This window comes from Takifugu flavidus, chromosome 7 (genome assembly GCF_003711565.1).
Source record: "Takifugu flavidus isolate HTHZ2018 chromosome 7, ASM371156v2, whole genome shotgun sequence".
Classification (NCBI taxonomy): domain Eukaryota; kingdom Metazoa; phylum Chordata; class Actinopteri; order Tetraodontiformes; family Tetraodontidae; genus Takifugu; species Takifugu flavidus.
In genome coordinates this window covers 8,406,530-8,428,588 of record NC_079526.1, presented here as the reverse complement: position 1 = coordinate 8,428,588, position 22,059 = coordinate 8,406,530, and the positions used below count along the sequence as shown (strand labels likewise).

At 44.7% G+C, this 22,059-nt stretch overlaps 2 protein-coding genes and 1 long non-coding RNA gene across 9 annotated transcripts in view; 2 read left to right on the top strand and 1 right to left on the bottom strand.

Moving 5' to 3' along the window:
• The first annotated feature begins 180 nt into the window (after positions 1–180).
• Positions 181–18,027, top strand: abl2 (c-abl oncogene 2, non-receptor tyrosine kinase). The gene is made up of 11 exons (XM_057038045.1): positions 181–925; positions 8,086–8,250; positions 10,056–10,351; positions 10,448–10,720; positions 10,943–11,027; positions 11,132–11,309; positions 11,412–11,596; positions 11,674–11,826; positions 11,953–12,042; positions 12,182–12,361; positions 13,706–18,027. Exons 1-11 carry the CDS (start codon positions 709–711, stop codon positions 15,526–15,528), a joined length of 3,645 nt encoding a protein of 1,214 aa, XP_056894025.1. The 5' UTR covers positions 181–708; the 3' UTR covers positions 15,529–18,027.
• Positions 18,020–22,059, bottom strand: part of LOC130528552 (uncharacterized) — a 5,050-nt gene continuing 1,010 nt past the window's right edge. The window contains exon 2 of one of the 2 annotated variants that reach the window (XR_008951327.1): positions 18,020–21,966. This is a non-coding gene — a long non-coding RNA (uncharacterized LOC130528552). The remainder of the gene's footprint in view (positions 21,967–22,059) is intronic. The other variant, XR_008951326.1, reaches the window with a different exon arrangement.
• The window catches only part of osbpl9 (oxysterol binding protein-like 9), a 23,947-nt gene continuing 20,994 nt past the window's right edge, over positions 19,107–22,059 (top strand). For 3 of the 6 annotated variants that reach the window (XM_057038060.1, XM_057038057.1, XM_057038058.1), the window contains exons 1-2: positions 19,114–19,310; positions 20,748–20,798. In XM_057038060.1, the coding sequence (XP_056894040.1) occupies positions 19,200–19,310; positions 20,748–20,798 (162 nt within the window). In that variant the 5' untranslated portion in view covers positions 19,114–19,199. Of the gene's footprint in view, positions 19,311–20,639; positions 20,667–20,747; positions 20,799–22,059 lie in introns of those variants that run through there. The other 3 variants (XM_057038059.1, XM_057038062.1, XM_057038063.1) reach the window with 3 other exon arrangements.

Sequence of the window (22,059 nt, the reverse complement as noted above, 5' to 3'; positions counted from 1 at the left end):
CGAGATGCATTGTAGGCAAAATGTTTTTTTTTACTTAATACACCATTACTAAACCATATATTGAAAACTGTCTTGCAAGCAACTCCAAATTTATTAGAAGACTGTTTCATGTCGTAAGTGACTGGCTTGCGCAATTAAATGCTTATTCATGGAGCTTTAATAGAAGAGTTTCAGGCTACTATGATAGGCACCGTATCTCCAGCGGTGATGTGAGGGGAAATGTTCGGATCCGGTTGGTGCCTGGGAGGTGACAGGGAACCGGGGCGAATCCCCCCCGCCTTGTGCAACACATCTTCTATTCTGCGGTAAAGATGGCGGCGTCAGAGGGGGCGCGTAGCGGCCGGACATCGGCAAAGCGATCCTGAAATGCTCCAGATTTGAGCGAACTTCGCTACCCTAGGGGCGTCAATAGCGACCCGGGCCACATCTGGACCACAGGGATAGATACAAGCGCTGTCACACGCCGGTTTTGCGATTTTATTGTTAAAAGCAGGGTGGGTGGGTTTCACTGATAAATGCTAAAAGTTAGCTAGCGGGCTAGCCGAGCGAGTTACTACACGCTAGTCAACGCTAGCGCGGTGAGGAAGAGCGGGGAGGGGATTGAGGAAGACTGTTCGGGCCAGGCCTCTCCGTGTTAGGGAATGTGAACCGAAGGTGTGCAGGGGGTTCCTCGCTTCGTCCCAAACGTCCTAACGCTACACTACCGGGATGGGGCAGCAGGTAGGCCGCGTCGGTGAGGGCACATCGACCGGACTCCAGCCACCACAGCCCCACGCGACCCAGACGCACCAAGCGAAGGGGATCCGGGGGAGCGGCGCCGGGAGAAGACCCCGAGAACCCGGCAGTATCACCGGGACTCCGCCGAGCAGGACGCCTGCGGTTAACGTGCCCGACCCAGGAATTAATATCTTCACGCAGCACTCGGGTAAGAGCAATAGGGTACACGGACCCGGAGACGAGGGGGGCTTTAGTTTTGTATTGTTTGCTGCTGATTAAGCGACTGTTAGCCGATCCAAGCTAGTTTGACAACGACGCGTTAGCGGAAATAGCTTTGCCCACCAACCTTCCCTGTCTCATCCATTTTCCTGTTTATTTGTTAAGATCCCCATTGTCTGTGATCCCCGGGGTATTTATACATGTACGGCCGAGAACGGCCTTTGTCAAATCTGAATTTTTCTGACATTATATTGGAACATATGTGCAGTATATCCTACACGTGACCTGACTGTTCCTAAAGGGGGAGAAAAGAGGGACCGTCTGTTTTTATTTTCCACTCCAGTGATCATAATGGGCACATATAATAGAGATAGTTATTCCTTTATAAGAGGCTTCTCTGTGTTGGAGTTGATTGTGTAAAAATTGATTTTTGGCCCCAGGAGGCTGAGCAATATTTCCATACGTTTAACTCCCTATAGCAGCCACCACTGGGTCACATTACAATGACTATAGCGGTATTTACATGCTTGCTTGCCAACAACAATGTCTTAACACTCAACTTGGATGCCATCATTTTTACCCATCATTTGTCATTCGTGCACGAGAGAAACGATCTGGGAACGGTGCCCGCCAAAGACAGGATTACAGCCACCTCACATCATTCATGCTTTCCTCTCACAGCAGTCACATTGATAATTCATGTCTCCGATCTAGCCGAGCAGGAACCCATCAATGCTTCATGGTCAGCTCCCTTTCCTGAGTCATCCCGGTTTATTCTTCTGCATCGAATTTATGGGATGTTTAGGGATCTCCTGTATCGCCGCCCGGACACGCTTCTCCTCAAAAATGCTCTTGATTTTTACGCCGTGCCGTTTGCAACAGTGCGTTGGCTTGTGTGCTGTGTTGTATTGCAAATTATCTGAGCAGATGTCCCAAAAAAAAGATCAAACATTCCCATGTAGAGTAAGGGCATGCACACAGCGCGTTGTCACGGCATTACAAAGACGGCCAGATGGTTGCAAATGTGCAAGAAAGCACTTCCACAAACATCAATCTAGATGTCATCGAGTGTACAAAGCAAAGCGCTGACACACCTGCGTGAGTATATAATGTATGTACATGCATGGGCTGTGTTGTGCATTCTATAGTCCGCACCACAGTCGGTATGTCGGCCTTCTGTCAGCGGGAGCTGCTCCGGGTTTCTAACAGGACCGACAGAAGTTGTGGATCCACTGCGGTGCTTTTAATTGATAAAACCCTTTTTTCGTGTGCTGTTGCACACAGGGCTTCTCAACTCGTCTGTCAGTCCGTACACATTAAGTCTAAAAGTGGTCCGTATGCACGGACCCCTACCCTGTGACCTATGCATAGCACATTGTTCCCAACGCTTATTTTCGGCAGGACTTGCACTTGAGTGACGCAAGTGTATAAGAAATTGAATAAAGTTCTCTGGAGCCTTGGTACACGAGGCCTTTCAGAGGCTTCAGATTTTTATTCACCTCTGATGTGTTGAGCAACACAACGGCGTGGCTGTTGTGGTAGATGACTGTAATTATGTTTGACATTACAGAGTCACAAGTTGCATTTCCCCTTTCTCCATATAAATGAGCCATTATTGCCTTTGACACGGCTGGTTGGGCCTCTGAGCTCTTGGCTTTACTCAGTGTCTTGTCTTGAGTGCAGGACTAGAGCTTTTTCGTTGTGATTCTAATTATCTAATTGAATGAAATTTTATTACCATGACATGATTTGAGGCCAGGAGAAGGTTCAAGGTTTTGGAATATAGTAAACATTATAAGCTTTATAGCTGGAGCATTTAAAATGTAATCCTCCCCACCTTGAAGAAGATGCATAGACAAATCTACTGCGCTGTTCTCTTCTCTCCTGCGTCGACGCTGGAGTGGCCTTTTTATAGCAGCAAGGATGCTTTTACAGAGCTACTCTGCAGCCAGTGACTGCTACTCATCAAAGCACACGATAATAGAACAAAGACTTCCAAGTGAGTAAGCCTGAGCTTTTACATTCAGTCTGACTGTAAATGTGCTCCTCTTCCCAGAGTCTATCAAACTGAAGCACATTAAACTGCAGTCATGTGACCTAAACCATAGGAAACAGTCTGCTCTGTGCAGATTGCGCAATCTACGTGGGTTGATTTGACTTCTGTTGACTTGACAATGACTTTGTGGGGTCAGGTCACATTAAGAGGAAGTCCAGATAAAATTGACTGAATCGGCACATTCGAGGTGGAAGTGCTACTTTCCAAAAGAATGGTAAAGCACAGCTATAGGCTAAGGCTATAGAATAGTTAAGGAGCAGGGGTAGGGTGTCATTGTTACACTGCTAAGTCATTGTGTTCTTTATGTGGGTCAATTTGAGCTCACTGAAACCACATCATTACTACACTATAATAACTATTTCATAAACAGCGCAGCATATTTCTGATGTGATACCTCTCCTATGCAATACAGAGCAACGGTTGCGTAAAGAATGCATTTTATGTGTCAATGCCAGTCGTCAAGTGTTGCTGACGCCTTTCAGGCTACTGAGCCTACAGGACCCAGAGGAGGGGAATAAAAATCATGGCAAACTTTGGATTTAACACAAGGACAGTATAGATGATGGACATACAATGCCAGTTAAAATATGCTTTTTGAAGCAGCCTAAATCACGAGATGTATGAAGGTCAGGATCCGTTTGCTGGTTATGGAGATTTTATTGTTCCTTGTGGGAAACGAGCCGCTTCCCTGCATTCTTCCAGATCTACCAGACTTCAGTGCCTCAGGAATGCAGAATGTGTATGGAACAACACTGCATTTGTACATTCTTCTTCCAACGCGGTTTTCATCAGAATACCTCCAGATCCTCTTCCCTGGCTCAGGTGTGCGCCACCATTCAATAGCTCATCATTGATTTGGTATCAAGCGCGCCCGCGGTCCAGAAACGCTGAGCTCGGCAGGAAACAGACAGGCAGCAGATTGCATCTGAAGGGACTCGTCCACCTCTGTGATTACTGGATAAACCACCGCTGCAGCATATTGCTGGTTTAACCCCTCTTCAGGAAGGGTGGAAGCCCATCTGTGATGCACACTTTGCTGCAGAGCTTTCCTTCCTATCTGTTGCATATAGGCAGGTCTTAAAAACTGGGTCAGATCAGTAGATCTGAACGCTTTTTGGCAGCAACCTAACGAACGTTGAGCCCACTACACGGCGCCGTTAAAGCTGCCCAGAGGAAAAGAGGGATTCTAAGCTGCTTTGCATTATGAGTGAAATTAGATTAGAGTCAAATCCACTTACTGCAAACTCTTGTGTGCTAAAATTCCAACAAGAAGGATAAATGACGCAGTAATCAGGTTCAGGGTTAAACAGCTTTAAAGATATCCTTTAATGGAGAAGATGAGAGTCGAAAATATGGTCGGATTTGTTGGATTTGGTAAAAGTTGATGGCTGCCGTTAACCACCAGGAGGAGCCGAGAACACACACCTATACACACACGCCTGGGTCAGAAATGAGAGAAAATCTGATTATTGTGATTGTGTCATTGGGGAGGAAATTGTTTGATAAAAGTGCTTCTGTCCAGTGATGCTACGACAGTGAAACATGGTTTATGGATGACGACAGAGTGCGCTGTAATGGTGAATAAATAATTTATTACTGCGAGCCTTTCCTGCTCTATAAACGGGCCCACGTGTCTTTATCATCCGCGTTGACGCTTCGGGCATTAGCATATGCTACCAGTAAAGCATTTGTTTTAATGCTTTGGCCTACAGCTCTTATCAGCAGAGAGAAAATTAATTCTTATTAAACCTTCCCTTACACTTGGAGATTTAGCTAAATCACTTCTAAGTGTCTGATTCCATTGGAGTTTTTCCCGCTCCCCAATTGATGCTGCAGGGGGAATAGATAAAAGGAAGGAACGTCCTCTGGGATGGATCCTTTGTGATGGACGTTATCACTGCTGCTTATCTTCTCTGCTGCAGACACACGCTCACTTGCTTTAATCCTCTATAAACTCCAACATAAAGACAGTCTGTCCTTCCTTGTTTCTGAAGCTGGCATATGATGCCATTTCTCTTTGAGGATTATCCATCTCATCCCACCCCCTTAGCGTAATTCCCAAGCAGACAGCAGTCAGTGAGTGAGTCAAGTTTCATCTGCCACATTTAAATCATCTAAGCTGGTTTGCGCGTTTGAAGCGTTTCAAGATGCTTTCAGCTTTTATTGTTAAGCAGTCACAAATACCTCTGCATAGGTGGCATGCTGGCACTCAGGTGGGAGGTTTTTGGCTGCCAGAAGCCCCCTGGCTGTCTGACCGTAGCATTAAAGTTTATTTCATCCACTCAATTCTCTAAAGTGAGTCACTGTACGGCAGATTGAATGTATGCATTAGTTCAGCTGAACCTCGCCTCACACTGTCTTTGAAGTTAATCTGCGTAGGCAGCGAGCGAGCGAGCGAGCCATTTTTATGAAAACCATTGTTGATGTGAACACACCTTTGGTACCACATGTGGCAGAAATCAGACATATTTGACATCCGCTGCTCTGTGTGTTTGGACAAGATGGAACACATCTGAGTGGGCAGTGCTCTCACTTCAGAGGAAACTCACAAAGTTTCCATTGCTTGGACTGTATGGGATCTTTTGGACAGCTCATGGACTGGGGATTTTTTGCTCTGACTGCAACATTAAGTGTTCTCTGTACTTTGATCTTAAACTGAAAGAAGAAAACCGTGAATTTGGTCATGGCTGCAGCAGACACCGAGGTAGCCAGGAAGTAGCAAGGCGTGTCAGACGTATGATGTATATTGTGGCCATGGCGACTCTACATTATATGTTACCTTCCTACATAAGGGTTCAACCAAAATGAAAGATCATATCCTTGGTATCATAATATTGTTTTTTCCCATCACAATAAGATCTGCGATCACAATACGATCATGCACGCCTTAACGACAGAGGTAAATAGAAAACATCCACGGCATTCCCAGCAACGGTGGGCAGGAGAACTTCATGTCTCCAAGGTGGAGTCTGATGAAGACATGAATCTGCTGGTGTGGGCATGTGTGAGCTGGTGCCAGAGGAGGAGTGCGGCAGTGTGTGTTCCAGGCGTCTGATCACAAGTATAAATAGTAATACTGTATATTGCTACGCTTTGTCGAACACACACATCTGCCCCTCAGTAACATGCAGGTACCTGACTGTGCCAGTTGGGTCTAGTTATCAAGGCGCCTGTTACTCTGCCTTTATGCTGACTCATGACTCAGATTTTGAAAGGTATAGCTGTCATACATGAAGGGGATGACTTATTGCCACATCGTAAAGGGTCTTTACCGTCATCTTTGCATCACAGGAAGGTGATGGGGGCAGAACTGACAGGAAATGAAACCACGCAGTTCAGATAAGTTTGATTTCTTGGACCAGAACCCTATATATAAAGACCCCATGTTTTTATCTATCACAAGCAGCCACTGCAAAGAAAGAGATTTACTGTTAATTACAGATGTACTACAGATAATAGCGAGTGGTGGTGCTAGGTGACTAGGCTGAAGTGAGAGCTGTAGACAAGTATCCACATTAACAGCTGCATATGAGGCATGAAGAAATGATTCCACTGCTGTCCGTGTGTGTGTGTGTGTGTGTGAGAGAGAGGGACAGAGAGTGTGTATCTGTGGGCACTTGTGCCTCCACACTCAGGGCCAGGGTCACCTCTGTCCCAGCTGTCTTGAGAGGTGCAAGCTTGGCATATCCCTCAGACTTGCAAACGCCTGTCTCTGCTCAGCACAAAGCCTTGATTTTCTTCAGAAGGCACATGTGTTGAGTTTCACCACACACACACACACACACACACACACACACACACATGTTGTGGGGGCAGTAGGACCCTACAAGGACAGCAGGCCCTGGCCATCTGCTGCTTTCAGTGTTTCAGGCCTCACATGCGTCTCTGCCACACTGAACACTGAAGCTCAGAGATCAGCGGTCATGGATGTGTTTGCGCTCCATCTGGACTCTCCTCTTCAACCACATCAAAACTAGTTGCGCTTCAGCAGGAACCTTTACTCCAGAAGCTGCCAGTGGTTTGAGTCAAGGACAGCAGAGGTTTTTCTTTGGTAAACCTGACCATACCAAGTTCAAAGATGTACTGGGAACTGTGGCTGAGCCAGCTCACAGCTACTGATGCGCTGCCGAGTCTGTTGGTCCAGAAAAAAGGTAGGCAAGCTTTGTTGGTAGTTGCAGCACAGCTCCAAACGATGTGAAATGAGCACAGAGCTGCTTTCCTATGGATTACATGGTTTAAAAAAAAAATCCATAATGCTTTAATGAGAAATTACCCTTGTTGATTTCTGTAATCATTAAAGGTAAAGTAGTATTGATATCCATTTTAGGCTAATTGTTGCTCCAGTATTTACCCTCTAGACTTTATCCCTCCCTCGTCTTCCTCTTCCAGTCACACAGCAGCTGCCCAGACATGCGGTGACTTTGGCAGCAGCTGTTGAGGGAAGAACATGTTCGTTTTCATGTACAAGTTAGTCATTGTGCATCTGTGGGTGTATGGTAGCTTAGGTAATCAGCAGCCACGTTGAGGTAGCTCCTCCCTCCGACTGTTACCAGATCCACATGTACAAAACCAGTTACGCCTCAGATCTTGCTGTATTTCGGAAGGATACATCAGTTCCCTGTGTGTAACCAGGGGTAACGGAGCTCTAGAGAGAGGGGATTTGTTAGCATTATGCTTTTGAGGTGCCTGCAGGCAAACAGCAGTTTTGAAGAAGAGTGGGCTGCTGTGAGTGGCCAGCGTCTCCAGACAGGGCTGAGGCAGGGGGAACAACCTGGACGGGCAGGTAGACCATCTGTGAAATGGAGCTGTGGGAACATGGAGAATTCAGACTACAGCGTTTGTCTAGAGGACAACACACTATCCACTGAGATACCCTGCTGTCCAAGTATGTTTGCTAAAACGGATTTGACGAGGGTTTCAGTCTATCATAATGGTCAACGTGAGACAAAATGTAATTATTTATTTGTAACATAGGTATGCTGTACATATTTTGCTGTCCATTATGGCTATGTGTTTTTTCCCACCAGGTTTCCTGATTCTGCTCTAATAATTTCTCTTCTGTCTGTCTCTGGTCTTGTCCCATCCTCTTCCAGAAGCTCTCCATCGGCCGTTCGGCCTGGACTCTGCGGCTCTCACGGAGGCTGTACGCTGGAGCTCCAAAGAGAACCTGCTGGGGGCAGCGGAAAGTGACCCGAACCTCTTTGTTGCACTTTATGACTTTGTTGCCAGCGGAGACAACACGCTGAGTATCACTAAAGGTAATGATTGAAATCGTATCGTACCATGTGAGTTTGACGAATGGAATGAGAATTATTTTTATTGTAATTGTTTTCGTCCTGCGTCACCACAAAAAGGAGATTTTCAAGTTCCATTATGCATCTTGAAAAACATGAAAAGCCAACCTCCAGTTTCCGATGCATCATCACAGACAGTTGTGTGCCGTTGGTGCATCCACTCCCACACCTTGCCAAACAGCAAACAGTCGAAATAGTGACTCCCTTCCTTAAAGGAAACGAGTCATGGGCGAAGGATTGGTTAGGTATCTGCGGGCCAACACCTCCTACGGGGAATGTCTCATGAGTAAAACTATAGGTATCCCAGAAGAATGCAGTGTGTCAACAGAGCCTGAGCAATCGGCTACATAATTTCATGCTTCTGGGACACTAACATAAAGCTTTCTCTGTCAACCGCACACACCCTTTCCCTCTTTAAGACTCTACTTTAATCCTGTTACACCAAACCCAACGTTATCTCAGGTTAGCCGCAGGTCCTGAAGTTGTGATGATCGTTAAACATAATGACCTTTAAATGTAATGTTATGTGGGCACCACGTGCCACCAAACTAATCAGGCAATGAGCATGAGTGGGTGAGCTAATTATCCATCTTTTTAGGATTTCCATGCCAACTGGCTGAGATGGAAGTGGTGTTTAGACTCTGACTCATGGTGTGGATCTTACATTCCTACCCACATGCATGCTGGGACAAGTGTGGTCCTCAGCTTTACGGGGTTTTTCTTACTGTAAATGTCACACTCTTTGCTATTACATGGACATACTGTGGCATACATATAGGTGTAAATCAGTGGGGAGTCTTAAATGAGTAACAGACGCTTGGTCTACGTAGATCTGTATAATATCAGATGTTTGTAACTGTTATTGAGTAATAGTGGATCTAAGTCGCCACCTTTAATTTTGCCCTCATACTTGTGGTAAGGAGTGCATAGTTTAACTCGTTCCCTCTTGTGTCACTCGTGTAAACTGTTGCCTGGGTAATTGATGATTTATCCTTCAGGTCCTACATGTTTACTGGGCGAGAAAAAAAAAGTTAAGCCTTTAATCAATCTGGAATTCCAGTGGGATCAAGTTGAATTGTCTTGCTGTAACCTGAAGCAGCATGTCTGCACAAACAGCACCACGTCCTTATTTTGGTGTCAACACTCACTGATGGTCTCTAAACCATGAATTCAATAGAGCTGCTGAGAGAATCAATTACTTTACAGGAAAATCATTAGAAAAGATGAGATAAGGGCAATTGTTAATAGGAAGAAAAGGCAATTCATGAACCGGACAGAGTGTCTGCACTCTTCTCCCTCTCTATTCTTCCTCTTTTGTCAGTCTCTGTCTGACTGGCAGGGCTGACTGCAGCCTTATTCAGCCTTGTTTGCAGTACTGATCACGCCCTCCCTCCCTCCCTCCCTCCCTCCCTCGCTCTGCGCTCGAGCACATCAGCCGCTCTTCTCCCTCACGTCTCCCACGCTTGTGTCAGACAGGCAGGCAACAGACCAAGTCACTACACGCCTGGTTTTGCCAAGCCCTCTATGACAGATAGGCAGTTCAAACAACCCTGTCATTGTTCCTCACCTTTTGATTTTATGGTCTTTAAAGTCAACAGACACGTTGTTTGACCACATGGGCATTTTAACTGCTCTTTCTAGTTACTTAATCAAAAATAAAGCCAAGTAAATAGAATCTATAAAAAAGATTGTAAAAGCTCTTTCTCGTAAAAGCACCCAACAGACTCTTAAGACCAAATTTGATAAGCATGTTGTCTTCTTGTGTCCAGGTGAGAAGCTCCGCGTGCTCGGCTACAACCAGAATGGAGAATGGAGTGAAGTGCGCTCAAAGAATGGTCAAGGTTGGGTGCCCTCCAACTACATCACGCCAGTCAACAGTCTGGAAAAGCATAGCTGGTACCATGGGCCGGTGTCACGCAGCGCAGCCGAGTACTTGCTCTCTTCCCTAATAAACGGCAGTTTCCTAGTCAGAGAAAGTGAAAGCAGCCCGGGACAGCTGTCCATCTCTCTGCGGTATGAGGGGAGAGTCTACCACTACCGGATCAACACGGCCTCTGATGGAAAGGTGTAGCCCAGTTTCATTAAATTGACTTCAACCCACTCTACTGTAGTTATCTACTTTGTCTCACCAACTCCAAATACCTGCTGCCTTCCCCCTCAGGTTTATGTGACATCCGAAAGCCGTTTCGCCACGCTGGCCGAGCTGGTCCACCACCACTCCACTGTAGCTGACGGCCTTGTAACCACCCTGCACTACCCAGCACCGAAATGTAACAAGCCCACAGTGTATGGTGTGTCACCTATCCACGATAAGTGGGAGATGGAGCGCACAGATATCACCATGAAGCACAAGCTGGGAGGAGGCCAGTATGGGGAGGTGTACGTGGGAGTCTGGAAGAAGTACAACCTGACTGTAGCTGTGAAAACACTAAAGGTAAGAGAGGGCCCTGCTGTCATTTCATAATTTCTTTGTAATATTAATTATATCCTCTTTTGATGGTAATGAATCAGCAACTTTTGCCTGATTGAAAGTAGGAAAGTGCTAAGCGGTGGGTATAGATTGCCACCTACTGGCGAGCTTCTGAATTACAGCAATCTCATTCCAGTCTCTCGTGAAAACATTTTTTATATTTTCCTGCATTTCTTCTCATGACAGGAGGACACAATGGAAGTGGAAGAATTCCTGAAAGAAGCAGCAGTGATGAAAGAGGTTAAACACCCTAACCTTGTTCAGCTACTTGGTGAGCGTCCACAAACATCTTTGTTTCTTTTGAACTTTCCGTTGGTAATTATCATAACTACGTGTTCGTTGGCAAGTGTCTTTATTCCACTGTCTGTTCCTCAGGTGTGTGTACCCTGGAGCCTCCATTCTACATCGTGACAGAGTATATGCCACACGGCAACCTTCTGGACTACTTGAGAGATTGTGACAAAGAGGAGGTGAATGCAGTGGTGCTGCTATACATGGCCACACAAATCTCCTCTGCCATGGAATACCTGGAGAAAAAGAACTTTATACACAGGTAAAAGGATGTTTTTCATGTAGACTGGAGTTGTCAAGTTCTTCTGTCTGGCATCCATCTTCTGTTGACACCTGATGATTTCACTCCGTCTTTCTCTCTCAGGGATCTGGCTGCAAGGAACTGCTTGGTTGGTGAGAATCATGTTGTGAAAGTTGCGGACTTTGGCTTAAGCAGGCTAATGACCGGTGACACGTACACTGCCCACGCTGGGGCCAAGTTTCCCATTAAGTGGACAGCACCAGAAAGCCTTGCGTACAATACCTTCTCCATCAAGTCTGATGTGTGGGGTAAGAAACATACTCATATTTTATTCATTCATATTGTAAATGATCCTTTATTCATTCTTAAATATTTGATATTTTAGCCTTTGGTGTACTGTTGTGGGAAATTGCCACCTATGGCATGTCTCCATACCCCGGCATTGACTTGTCTCAGGTGTACGACCTCCTGGAGAAAGGTTACCGTATGGAGCAACCCGAGGGATGTCCACCCAAAGTCTATGAACTCATGAGAGCATGTGAGTCCTAGATCATGTGGCCCTTAATCAACCGTCTTTTAACTGATGCAAACAATTTTATGTCAGCGCTGGTTTTTTACTTTATGGTAAAAGAAATGAAATTTGATGAGTCTTTCCCTGAACCAGGCTGGCAGTGGAGTCCACTGGACCGGCCTTCGTTTGCAGAGATCCATCAAGCCTTTGAAACCATGTTCCATGATTCCAGCATCTCTGAAGGTACAGTACCATGGCTACTGTGAGTAAAGCTAGTCACTGTCATCAGAGAAGCACATTTTGTAATATATAGGCAGGAAACTGGAACAGTTTGCTCTGTTTCTTTCCTCTAACTTGTTTTGATCTTCTCTAATACTCACAGAGGTAGCAGAGGAACTGTGTAAGACAGCAGCCGGTCACTGTGGACCACTGCACTCTTTCTGTGCCGACATGCCCCTGTTGCCTTCCAAATCTCGTACACTTCACAAGCACACAGAAAATAAAGAAAACATTGAGGGCGGACTGGACGGACGACCTGACCAGGCAACACTCAGTCACTCAGGTACATCCAGACACGCCTACCTCGATACCAACCAGTCAGAGGCGCCACATTGTTCTTCTGCAGGTATCCCGGATGGCAGGGAGTCAAAGAAACGACTGAAACGCCGTCGAGCACACCGTCTAAGAAGAATGGCTGATGTTTTCAATACCAAGTGACCGCTGCTGCCATTTAATGCTAGGTGCTGCACACTAGATCACGCTCCCAGTGATTTTGCTACTTGAATCTGTTGCACTTGTAAAGCAACAGCATATTTCAAACCCTGGGAGCATGATTTAGACTCCAAAACCTATTTGATACGATATATTTTGTGTATTTATTTCTACATTAAATATGTTTTCAGCAAAAACTAATATATAATTCATGTAATTGCCTTTATATTCATTGTAACATTCCTCCCTTTTCCCCTGCACCTGAAGATCCAAATGAATATCTATTCTTTTGATTACTTGTTTGTCATTTTCCCTTTTTCAAAGTGTCTTATGTCCATATTGCACTCCTGCATCTGGTATTTCATCCTAACTTGTGACTCACAGACAGACCTCTACATTTATATTAAAGTCACATACCACATTGTAAAATGAATGTTTACCCAAACAGTAAAGTATTTATCAAACTATCACTGTCCACATCTGATATCAATTCAGTGTTTAAGTACATTTTGTGTTTGTTTGCTAACCCTAACTTAAATTAATGCCTTTAAAACCAAATAAATGATCATTTGTCTTTATTTATTTCTTTTTAAAATCATCTGACTGTGTCCCTTGTTCCCTGTGTTCTGCCACTGTACTCAATTTGTTGTATTTTTGTGTTTGTTTTACCCCTATTAAGACAACATTTCAAGTCAATTTAAATATTCTTTTATTTACCGTAACATAAATAAATGGTTGCATATTATGCTAAAGCACAGAAATAGCTCAACAAATACAACCAAGAGGGGATGAATAATATTTTTTCCTGTTTCCAATAACACACTCGATGCTTGTGTTGTATTGATATTGCAAGTCTAAGGAATGTTGTGTTCGGTTACTTCCCATAATATCTGTGCTTATCATTTGCAGTTTTGATGGTTTTCACACTTATTCCCCCCATATAAACCCCTTTTTATCCCAGGTTCTTAATTTTGACTCCTCATTAAAAGAAATCACACAAGCACCTCCCTAAACTGTGTGTGACCAAAGCATCAAATATTTAACATTAGTTTGTCTTATCAGAACCATATGTCAATCTGTAGTAATTCTAATATATGGCTAATTAACCATTTGAAAGTTGTACATTGCAAATATGAAGGCTTTTTATACCAAACTGGCAGTGTTGTGAGTTAATTTCTCCTTCTCGTCTCTCTAGGCTGGGCTTCTGCTCTGTTTGGAGGAGATGGCCGCACAGGCAGCTCCCCAGCTCTGCCAAGAAAACAGCAGCCACGAGATAAATCTCCAGGCAGCCTTTTAGAGGATGCACAGGATATGGGCACATTTATTAGAGACCGCAAGACTGGCTTCTTTAGCTCTTTCATAAAGAAGAAATCTTCCTCCTCATCTTCCTCTCCCTCCTCCCAGCTACAGCAGAACCTCCCGACACCACCCAAGAGGAGCAGCTCTTTCCGAGAAATGGAAACGCAGCCACACAAAAAATACGAACCCACAGCTGAATTTAACGCCCCCCCTCCCCTGCCCCAGTCAGACAGTCTTGGTGGCTTCTCGGCATCTCCGTCCCACTCGCACGGGGAACCCGCCCAAGGTCAGTCCCGGTGCTGTGGGGCGGCGTTTGGACAGAAGCCCTCAGGTGGAGGCCTTAGTTCACAGGTGACAAGTGGGAGTAGCTGGGGAGGATTGGCTGGGTTTTTTACCCCAAGACTCATCAAAAAAACCCTGGGGCTTCGGACTGGCAAGACCACCTCTTCAGAAGATGGTGGAAGCATAGCTGCAGGGCTTAAGCCTTTCCCTAGGTCTAATTCTACCTCCTCGATGTCTGCTGGGTTGCTAGACCTGGAGCGGATGGCTCTGACTTTACCAAGGAACCGAAGTGCAAAGTCCCCCCTGGAGAGGACTGCTTCCACAACCTCCCAGCCAGAAAACGGGGCCACACGTCCTTCAGAATGCCTGCTGAGGAGGATGGATGAGGGAACCGCACAGATCAGGGAAAGGCCAAAAGCCAAGCTACTACCCCGGGGCACGTCTGTAGGAGCGAGGGCACCAGGGGTCGGCGGGGAGGTTGGGGAATCAGACAGTTCGTCTAGGGTCAAGGGGCCCAGAGACGAGAACGGGGGAGGCCTAGACAGGCAGCAGAGTTGGCCGTCTCCCTCTAAGACCTCTACTTTAAGTGCTTCGTCGACTGCAGCAGGTGCAATGACTCACAACCACAAGGTTCCGGTCCTGATCTCCCCCACACAGAAACATAGCCCGGCGGACGTGCACCTTGTCGGTTTGGACTCTCAGGGGAACCGCTTTAAACTGCTGTCTGACCAACAAGCTGACCGGGACAGGCCACGGCTTGTAAAACCCAAGTGTGCCCCTCCTCCCCCCCCCAACGTGCGCAGCCTGCAACAGTCCTACAGCGGTGACGGGGAGGAGCAGTTGGCGGGAGTGCCGTCGGAGGTAAACGGGGACACGTTGAAAAGCAACCGATCGGGACGGACGTCGGGGGGAGTGACGATGGGCAGACCGTCAGTGCCGCCACCGCAAGTGCCTCCTGCGTCTTCCTCCTCCCTTTCGTCGTCTTGCTCTGCGTCCACCAACACTATTCCCGCAAAAATGGCCAACGGGGCCGCCACCACAGCTTCCTCACACACAGCCGCTTCTAAAGTGGCGCTGCGGCGGACGAGGCAGCAGGCCGAGAGGGTGCCCCTGGAGCGGATTAGCCGCGAGGCCCTGCTCGAATGTGCCAAGTACCTGAGCAGTGCCCTCCATGCCAGCTCCGAAAGCCCTGCGAGTAGTCAGGTGCTCGACGCTGGTCACCAGCTGCTAGACTACTGCTCAGGTTACGTAGATTGCATCCCACAAATGAGGAACAAATTTGCCTTTCGGGAGGCTGTGGGAAAGCTGGAGCTCAGCCTCCAGGAACTGAGGGCCTCGTCGTCAGGCGGTGGGGGGCTGAGCGGTGTGGGGCCCAACACTGTACTGGACAACCTGCACAGCTGTATTAAAGAGATTAGCGATGTAGTCCAGAGGTAGCCACTGTGGCACCCGGCTTTCACCTCCTAACTACCCAATCACTTTTGTTCCCCTTGTGTCCAGTTCTGTTGACGGATTTCTTGGGAGTAAGAATGAAAAGAATCTCTTAAGTACCTCAGAGAAATCACTATCTATGTTTTTAGTGTTTACAGACAACCCTTGAACAGAATGCCAGTGTGGAAATGAAAAATAACGTGCTCTAAACTGTACATCGTTTGTACCAACTTAAATGTGGTTTAAGGCGAACCGAAAAATGTCCGAGGCCGCGTCCCCGGCGGGCCTTGATAAAGCCCCTCCATGTGAAATGAATGTCGAGCGGATCAGCTGTGTGGAGTCGGCTCAGTAGGTGGAGGCTCGCTCCGGTTGCCAGTGGTTACGCCCTGTCTGCGGCGGTGGTGACGCCGTCCGCTGCCCAGCCTTACTCCCAGTACTGAACCGTTTTCACTGACTGAGGTCCAGCAGTCCGGTACCGATCTGTCAATCATCAGTTGATTCACAGAAGAGGATTTTACTGTGTCTTTGAGTGAACATAAGCCATTGTACCTTTTTTTTTTTTTTTTTTCCAAAAAGCATTTTTTATGGTTTTAGGGTCTCGTTTTTACATTTGTTTCATCTGCAGATTGTTTTTCTTTCATTTAATTCCAGAATACAGTATTTTTTTTAAATGGACAAATATGATACGTCCCAGAATCTGATTTGTTTTGACATTCCCACAGAGAAATATTTAAAGGGATCACCTACATCTTCCAAAATATTCGTTACTGCATTGACAAGCATGTAAATAAGCTCAAATCGAAACATTGATCTTGACATTTCAGAGGAATCAAAAAGGAAGGACTTGAACAAATCTATCATTTCATTTCTCCGTGCCCTGAAATCAGAAGTGGGTGTCGTCATATTCACATTTGACCTCTGAGGTGTGACAGTTGTCTTCGCGGTGCCACAGAAACGGGGACTGTCCCCAAGTCCTCTAAAGCATTTCAATATTTATGGTCTCTCCAGTTGTCCTTGCACACATTTCTTCTTTATATGACTGGGCGTGGAAGGGGGGGGGCAGGGTCGCACGCAGGGCGCTGAATCGGGACAGTATTCCTCTAAGTGTCCTTCTGAGAACGGACAGAGTTGGATTCCCCTCAGCCTCGTCGCGGTCCTGGTGCCTCAGATTCTTCGATGTAAGAGGCAGAGACCTACTCTCCTCACCACACAGCTGCGGCTCTCTGAACCAACTGCAGTACGTCTTCAGCACATGAGCAATTTGTACATTTGGTTTTGCAGAAAGAAAAACAAAAAAACCTTTTTAGAATGTCTATGTATGAACTTGAATTTTAAATTATTCCTGATTTTTTTTTCTTTTTTTTAATTATTACAAGCACAGAGCTATTTTGAGAGAAAAGTTATGTAAATATTTGATTTATTTCATATCCTGGATACAAAAGATTTATGTGTGGTTACAGCATAAAGATTAATGTTGACTGAAGAGAGATATTGTGAGACTGAGGCTCATCCATCACATCTGAATTTGCTTTATGAATGTATTCTGTTCTGGATCTAGTTGAATGTTCACCTGCATGTTTAAACCTTTAAGCCGGCATTTTTAAAAAAAAAAACAAATATCAATTATTAACCATCCCAGAGTTCTTTGATCATACAAAATTTTCTTTTTGGGGTAGAATGTTTTCCTTTATTTGGCTCAAATTTCATTGTACACTGGATCATGAGCCCCCGAATGAAAATATGAGAAATTCGAATACTCTAAAGTGTAATCTGTGAACACTACTACACCATTCACAACACTATCTCACAAGTTTTGTCCTACTCTGAGATAAGGTGCATACAAATAATTATTTATGCTTTTTTGGGAACAAATTGAAATACAAAACACAGGCTTGAGGTGGGTTTTTTTTTTCTACATTCATCTGCTTCTTTCTTGTGCCATTATAGTTCGCCAAGTCGCCATCTGACCAAAGTTTTGCCAAAATATCTTTAAATTGCCAAGCATCCATCAGCCGCTTTGTTCACACTGTTCTTCTGTGGAGCAGGTTACGCTAGAAGCCTTATCAAAGAGCTCCAGAACAATGTAAACGCCCAGGACATCACCTGGTGCCATTTCAAAGTGCAATTTGGTACCAACGCATTCTCGTCCTTCATCTCACATCTGTGGTGACGCGTTCCTCCCATTCAACCATCAGTTTTCCGTTTGTGTCACCTGCATGTCTGTGTTCATTTTTCCATCTTGGTTTGGAGAACACGTTATTATACCAAAGGCCACTTCTTCGGTTGTATGAGTGCAATGTAAACGTCACACACAATAATGGAATATGTGAATCTAAACAGGGATTTTTAAAAAAGATGGCAGAGATGTTAACATTAACTTCTTTTTTTTTTTAATTGTACAAATATATTTTGTTTTGTTTTTTATTTAAAGCTCACATTATATTACTGTGAAGTTTGCTTATCAGTGTTAAGCCTATTGTAAATAAATAAAAAACGGAATCATAACATAGTTTACAACTTGCTTGCTCATCCTCCCCCCAGAAATTAAATTAGTTTTGAGCACATATGGGCATATATGCTTATTAGCCTTTTGATATTCACATTGCAACTCAAAAAAACAGAAAATACAATTACAGAGACATTAGTACAATTTAACTGCATCTTAAACATTTTTTAAATCAAAGAACCAGTCAGATTTTTACATTTGCAAGAATATTAGTATTTTCCTCTTAGTTAAAGTGCAACTCTATCAATCAACTAAACATGAATAGATGACAGATTTTAAAAAAATTAAATCCAAATCTGATGCGTCGGAGCGTGTGGCAGACCAAACAAAACGAAATAATGCCCACAACGCAGAGTTAGGACTTTCACTTAAAGATTCAACCTTTACTTTCTTGAGTTTTCCCCAAAGACCACCCATGCACAGATAATTAATACAGGCACGATGCACAGTGAATTAACCTTTAATTAACAACTGATGACTTCATATGCTTAAAAAACCAACCCTTTACTGCTGTGCTAACCTTCCTCCACCTGAAACCCAACAGGTCACGATGTGGCTAAACAACCAACACATTAAAAAGTGATATCTAAATCCAAAAAAGAGCTGCTACTTTGGGACTAAATAGAGAAAGCACTAAGAAAGAGAAAGAGGGTGCTGAGGCATATAAACAGGCCCTCATCAGGGGGCCACAAATCAGATGCACCAGGTGTCATTGGGGGCATGCCACACACCTGCTCTGAACACCATGGCAACCAAAAAATAGACTGGGGAGGGGGGGGAAATGCATCAGACACACATACCCATTAAGCATCTTGTTCCACAAAACACCAGTAATCCATTTAATAGTCGGTGTTACATGACAGGTTTGAAATGAATGCGTGGAAGTTCAGGCTTTGATCGTGAAAGTAAAATTTAAAGTTTTGCTTTGTTATGAGCTGTAAAAAAAAAAACATGCAACAACCACGGTAAAGCTAGGACCTCTTTCTTCTTAAATCCGGTTATTAATGACAATAATAAGGTTAGTGACATGTCTCCGGGTGTTCAGAACTCCATGAAGATCATCGTCTGATCGCTTGATCATCAGGTGGTGGATCCATCCGCGGGTCATCAACGCCTCCTCCCGCGCGTGACGCCTGCTCGCGACTCCTCCCCGCCTCAGACCCACAGAAAGATGGCGTCCATCATGGAGGGGCCGCTTAGCAAGTGGACTAACGTCATGAAGGGCTGGCAGTACCGCTGGTTCGTCCTGGACTACAACGCCGGCTTACTCTCCTACTACACGGTAGGTTCGTCTCCTCGGTTCGTTCCCGCTGGTCCACGGAGGTGAGGAGCGGCACTAGTTGCCGTTGGTTATCCACCAAAGGCCTCCTGTTTGTCAGGAGTTGGGAATCTCAGCTGGCACAAAGAGGCGGGTGTCTTTAAAGACGGACTCCTACGTTGACCAATAGCTGCGCTTGTCACAAACCGACTAGCCAATCAGATTGTAGTTTTATTTCTGCACTTCCGCTACTATGGCTAGTCAGTTAGCAAAGCTACTATCTGAAATTTAAGGGGGGGGGGAGATTAGTTTATACCATTCGCAGTGTCTACTTTTGAGGTGGACATTATTCAGTATTTACTTTTGCGACTGCAGTTGCCGGCGGTCTTAGAAATACGTGTAGGTGTGTGATATAAAAGTAGTTAATTAGGCTACCAAGGCACCGTGGCTAACATCAGGTGCTAGCCAATGTGAGGGTAGTTGTAGCTTTATATCAATGCTAGATTTGATAAGCATCAAATTCGTTCGTTTTCCTTTCATTATTCTCTTTCGAGAACATTCGCAACAAGAAACTGAAAGAATTTGGGCGCGTGTGTGTGTGTGGGGAATAACTACGCATGACCACTCATCTTTGAAAGTTGACCAAATTGTCAACACACACACCCATTTGTTCAACAATTGACATGGTGCTGGACTTGTTTTTCCTGTTGCATCTGTCTGGATGTGCGGCGGCGTTGTTCCAGTTTTACAACTGGTCCTGTGTGCTAAATACATCGCAGCATGACTAAGGCAATTTGAAACATTGAGTTATATCTGTCACATGCGTGATGCATGCATGTTCGTGTCAGGACAGCGCTCTGTTGACTCGGAGAGGAGAGAGAATTAAACAGGACTAAGAGAAAGGGTCGACAGTCTGTTGGTGTTTGGAGTGAAACCAGTTTAAATGTGTCATCCTCTCCCAGGATTCCTGTGTTCTTTTCTCATATTAACCTCTCCCTCGCCATTAAGTCGACTCCTTTTGTTTTGCATGTAAAGTCGGGATTGAAAATGCAACAAAGGGACTTTCTGTTCCAGTGGACGAGGATTAACAAATTCATCGTTTTACAAAGGAAGAAAGTCTCATTTATTGATTTAAATTCTAATTTACTCTGCAAACCTTCCAACGCATGAATTTATTTCTCTAATATCTTAAATTATTTAAGGAAAAATCAAAAATCTGTGGCACATTGCTGTAAGTGTAAAATATGTGTGTGTAGGTGTATATATGCACACATACACACATGATTTTTGATCACACGTGGATGGAAAGAGGATTTGACAGAAAATAATCATTCTGAAGAATTTAATGAAACAAAAGTGAAATGGGACATGCATTATTCAGTAGGTATGCCTTGTGCTCATTCAAACTTTATACTCTATTTATTGACTAATATATTTTTTACTTTATTCATTTCTATGCAGTCCAAAGACAAGATGATGCGCGGGTCCAGAAGAGGCTGTGTGCGACTCAGGGTAAGATTCTCCAGCCAGATCTTGCTGGCATCTGTAAAAAATCCATATAATCTTAATATTTGGAGTTTTGTGCTTGTATTATTTTCACGTTTTACACAGCATACCCATATTCAATAAAGTTTGGCACAATAGGCAACATGAGGTACAATAATAATGCACCCATATTCTGACGGCCTATCAAAAACTCAGTGATTTATTGTTTTGCAGAAGCAATTTCTCCATGTAATGTAAATGTTGCCAGTTGTGATGTGCAGACGTGTCCACCTTTATGCCTTTTCTGTGAAAGCAGCCGTGTTTATTTGGTTAGTTTGAATGAGCCACTAGGTGGCAGCACTTCTCCACCTTTCTGCTTTGGTTCTTCACACCATTGTAATAACAGAACTTCACCTGAGATTTACCCCTTTGATCTCAATTAAATAGTTCCTCGGATGAAAAAGTGTCTTTTCCACAGTATTATTAGCACACGTGCTGCCTCCCATTGCCCTGCACACTTTTGAAATTAAACACTAAACTTCCACTGCAGAGGGTCACCTCAGTACCAGTCATAATCTGCTGTTGCCTAATTATATATAAATTCACAGATGAGCAACAAAAGGACAAAATGTTGGTAGTATTATAAGCTTTGCTTTTTTGCATCAACAATTACACATTAATCCATAAAGATCAAACTAGCTTAGCTCAGATCCCACTAATGAATGGTTAAAGCCAGCTCCCCTCTGTTTAAAATCAAAACACAAAGTGTGCGTCTGTGCACGCGTGCATGGTGATTTATGGCTTTACTGCAGCAATCGACTGCAGTGGCAAAACAACCAAAGCGAGTTAAAGTTGAAGGCAGTCAAGTACAAAAGAATCATAAATTAATCTACAGAATGAAAGTGAAAACTATTTTCTCCCCAGTATAACACCAGTTCCAGTTTTTAGTTGCAGCTGTACAGGATGGTGGGTTTTTTTTTTTGCTTTTTACTTCCAACTGGATCGCCCCATGAGTCACACACCCTGTTTCTGCTGCTTGGAGCTCATGTCCCAACTAAGCAACAGGCCGTTTCTCTGCGGCTCTTTTCCTCCTGTTGGCTGGTAGCTGCTGGTCCCCAGAGTCTGTTTCTCTCCACCCTTCTCCTCCTCCCTCCTCCTTTGCTTTCCCTCCTCCTCCTCTGTTTCCATTGCTCTGCTGTGTTCCAAAACGGTACATTCGGATGAGTGTGTGAGAGAGAAAAAAGGTCAGATTGGGAAAAGGAGAGAGAGTTGTTAAGACTGCCAAAGC

Bases quoted from the DNA above. Each gene is read 5' to 3' on its own strand.
- abl2 (XM_057038045.1), top strand. From the start codon at position 709: ATGGGGCAGCAGGTAGGCCGCGTCGGTGAGGGCACATCGACCGGACTC. The intron at 8,251-10,055 runs GTAATGATTGAA...TCTTGTGTCCAG, and splicing joins CACGCTGAGTATCACTAAAG to GTGAGAAGCTCCGCGTGCTC. The intron at 10,352-10,447 runs GTGTAGCCCAGT...CTTCCCCCTCAG, and splicing joins ACACGGCCTCTGATGGAAAG to GTTTATGTGACATCCGAAAG.